The sequence below is a fragment of the Antechinus flavipes genome, chromosome 2, assembly GCF_016432865.1.
Source record: "Antechinus flavipes isolate AdamAnt ecotype Samford, QLD, Australia chromosome 2, AdamAnt_v2, whole genome shotgun sequence".
In the NCBI taxonomy this organism is placed as follows: domain Eukaryota; kingdom Metazoa; phylum Chordata; class Mammalia; order Dasyuromorphia; family Dasyuridae; genus Antechinus; species Antechinus flavipes.
In genome coordinates, this window is record NC_067399.1 from 29,056,022 (window position 1) to 29,058,970 (window position 2,949).

Consider the following 2,949-nt stretch of genomic DNA (forward strand, 5'->3'; position numbering starts at 1 on the left):
ATATCAATTTTTTTCCTGAATATATCCCTTGTGTTTCATCTACCTCCAAATTCATCCCTGCTAAGAAAGGATCCACTTCAGAAAAAAGTAGTATTTGACCCAAATGTTCTGATGGCAGAGGGTAGCCGGATGGGAGTTTTTGTTTTTGTTTTTCAGATTCCAAGTTTAAACCTAGTAATTATTTCATTTAGGTGTTTTTGTAATCCAGGTCATTACTTCTTTAATAAAAACACAGCTAAAAACATGAATAAGTTTGTAAAGTATAAAAATAAAGATTTATTAAAAAAAAAAAAACTTTACAATCAATAGCAGAGAAAAGTGAGATGAGAAAACAAACAAGATGAAGGGAATAAAAAGTATTAAGGAAAGGAATGTTGGAAACTGGTCTTCTGGAGAGGTAAGGAATTGTCCAAAAACTTGACATACACGCTTTTTTTTTTTTCGACTGAGAAGGAAAGAAATTTGGACTTCAGTAAGAGTCGAGTGTGTGGAGGACAGTCTTCCTACTTCCTTCCTCCAATTCTGGTAACAGTTCATACATCTTTGTTTTCACATCTTCTGGCTGCTGTAGACACTGACAGGCTCCTACGGTCCCTTGGAACTCCTTGTCCTGAATGTCCACATGAATCCGAAAGACTGGCTGCAAAATATCCTGGTTTCTGGAACAGATCTAGACTTCTTTCAACTCTGAAGAAAAAGCCAGTTCGGGCATCAGTAAAAACAGAGTGTATGGAGCAAAGTCCTATCATTTTTATCTTCTAATTTCAGTAACAGTTCATCTATCTGGGTTTCCATGTCTTCCATCTGCTGTATACACTGACAGAGCTCACAGATGAGAAAGGCTCCTAGAGTGGCTTCTTCCTCATTGTCCTCAATATCCACATTGATGACATGAACTGGCCTCAGAGACCCCTGATCTCGGGAATTTAAATGTTCTATTACCTTGTCATAGACTCTCTCTTCACAGGTAATGATGAGATCAAACTCATCCCTGCAATTCTGGAACCTCTCTGGCCGGGGCTTGAGTCTCTTATTTCTGCTTAACATGTTCAAAACCCCATTACTTGTATAGAGCTTTTGGTCTTTCTTAAGAAGATCATTGTACATCTGATGATATGTCGTTTTGAAATCATAGACATTAGGCTGGTATGGTGTGGGTCCTGGTAGATTTACACAAGTTCCTGCTCCAAAAGATCTGACACGGAATCCTCTTTTTTTGAGGATGCGGTGAGCCTCCATGCTGCGGTTCTGGTTACTGGAGCACACCACAGCCACTTTCAGGGGAGAAGAGGGCATGCTAGTGGTGAGAGCAACTGCAATGACAAGTCTGGTGAAAGCAGCAGCTAAGAGGAGACTGGGGTAACCAGTGGACTGCTAAAGCAACAGTCTCAGCTGGGCAAGCAGAATGGAGCTGCACCTGCAGGCAAGCTGAATAAATAGGTACCTTGGCTTGAGATCTTCTTGACTGGAGGGACAAAGCTGGGGGAAGTAGCAGCTAGAGGAGACTGGGGTAACCAGTGGACTGCTAAAGCAACAGTCTCAGCTGGGCAAGCAGAATGGAGCTGCACCTGCAGGCAAGCTGAATAAATAGGTACCTTGGCTTGAGATCTTCTTGACTGGAGGGACAAAGCTGGGGGAAGTAGCAGCTAGAGGAGACTAGGGGAACCAGTGGAGAGCTAAAGCCACAGCTTCAGCTGATTGCAGAATGAAGCTGCACCTACAGCCAGGCTGTATAAATAGTGCTTTGAGTTGACACTTTCCTGATCTCATTCTGAAAGACAAAGGCTTCAAAGCTTGAGGCCCCACCCAAGTGAATTATTGCTGAGGTGTTAAGCTGAGGTGTGAACTCAGGCTGCTTGAATCAGTTGTATTTGTTATTATATTATCACTTGCTGACTCAAAGGAGTCTCCTTGAAGTTTAACACTATGTGACATTTGTACCCTGGAGGCCAACAGACTCTCTGGCCATTGAAAGGTTTCTAAAAGTTGTATTTTGTTAAATCAATTTTGTGTCCAAGATTAGAGAGTGCATGATTGAACTTGAAATGCTTGGGGATGGTTGTGGTGTACATCATAGATCAGGTGTTGTTAATGGTGCCCAGAGGAACCTTGTGAGTTCTATTCAATTAGAATGTCAGAGTTATTTTTCAATTCAATTTGGTTATTTTGCAATTTTATAGACTTAGGCAATGTTGCTCTGAGAAGACTTCCATAGACTTCAACAGAATGATAAGGCCTCCCTGAACTCCATCCAAATGGTTAAGAATTCTTGATTTAGATCCTCTGTTTACCCTAAAAGGTTTCCTTTCTAGGAGCAGATTTTCAACAAGACTTTCACTCAAAAATAGATGACAGAAACAAGAGAAATTGCATTGACTTATTCTTTTCAGCTCAATAGGGATAAATTGTTGGTGTCTGTCTTTGGTTTTTGTTGTTTGTCCTTTGTGTTCCAAAAAGATTATGACCTCAGGGAGCTTGTAAAATTTAGTTAGATTTAAATGAGAGAGTAGTGTGCAATCTCACTTTCTCCTCTAGAGCCATATCTACTTCATTGTAAGATGTAGATCCAGACAAATGGAGATGGCCCTGGAGGTGTGAAGTTATGTCGAAGTGGTAAATTTGGCTTGCAAGAAGTTTCCCAAGTCCATATTGGAGGACCAACTCCCAAGGAAATTCTCAGAGTGTTGGCCTGGTAGATGTTTGTTTGTTTGTTTTCAGAAGGAATTTGAATGGGAAGACATCTGAGAACTTTCTCCTCTGTGAAAACACCTTGAAAACTAATTGAGAAGAGGCTCATCATTTTTCCTTTGCTATCCCAACCTTCCCACAACCTGCCTGACAAAGTAGGAGCTAAAGTATGATCCTTAAATGAATTCATGATCATTTGAATTATGCCACGAATAATTAGAGTTGGATGAGATGGATGAAAACACTTAAGACCAGAAAAGT

The 2,949-nt window shown here is 40.7% G+C and overlaps 1 protein-coding gene across 1 annotated transcript; it reads right to left on the reverse strand.

The window, feature by feature from the left end:
• Positions 1 to 587: 587 nt before the first annotated feature.
• On the reverse strand, positions 588 to 1,296 carry LOC127552343 (RNA polymerase II subunit A C-terminal domain phosphatase SSU72-like). Its single transcript, XM_051982903.1, has one exon. It carries the CDS (start codon positions 1,294 to 1,296, stop codon positions 712 to 714), a length of 585 nt encoding a protein of 194 aa, XP_051838863.1. The 3' UTR covers positions 588 to 711.
• Positions 1,297 to 2,949: the final 1,653 nt, after the last annotated feature.

What these genes read in the sequence shown, in the direction of transcription:
- LOC127552343 (XM_051982903.1), bottom strand. Translation starts at nt 1,296, where the DNA reads ATGCCCTCTTCTCCCCTGAAAGTGGCTGTGGTGTGCTCCAGTAACCAG.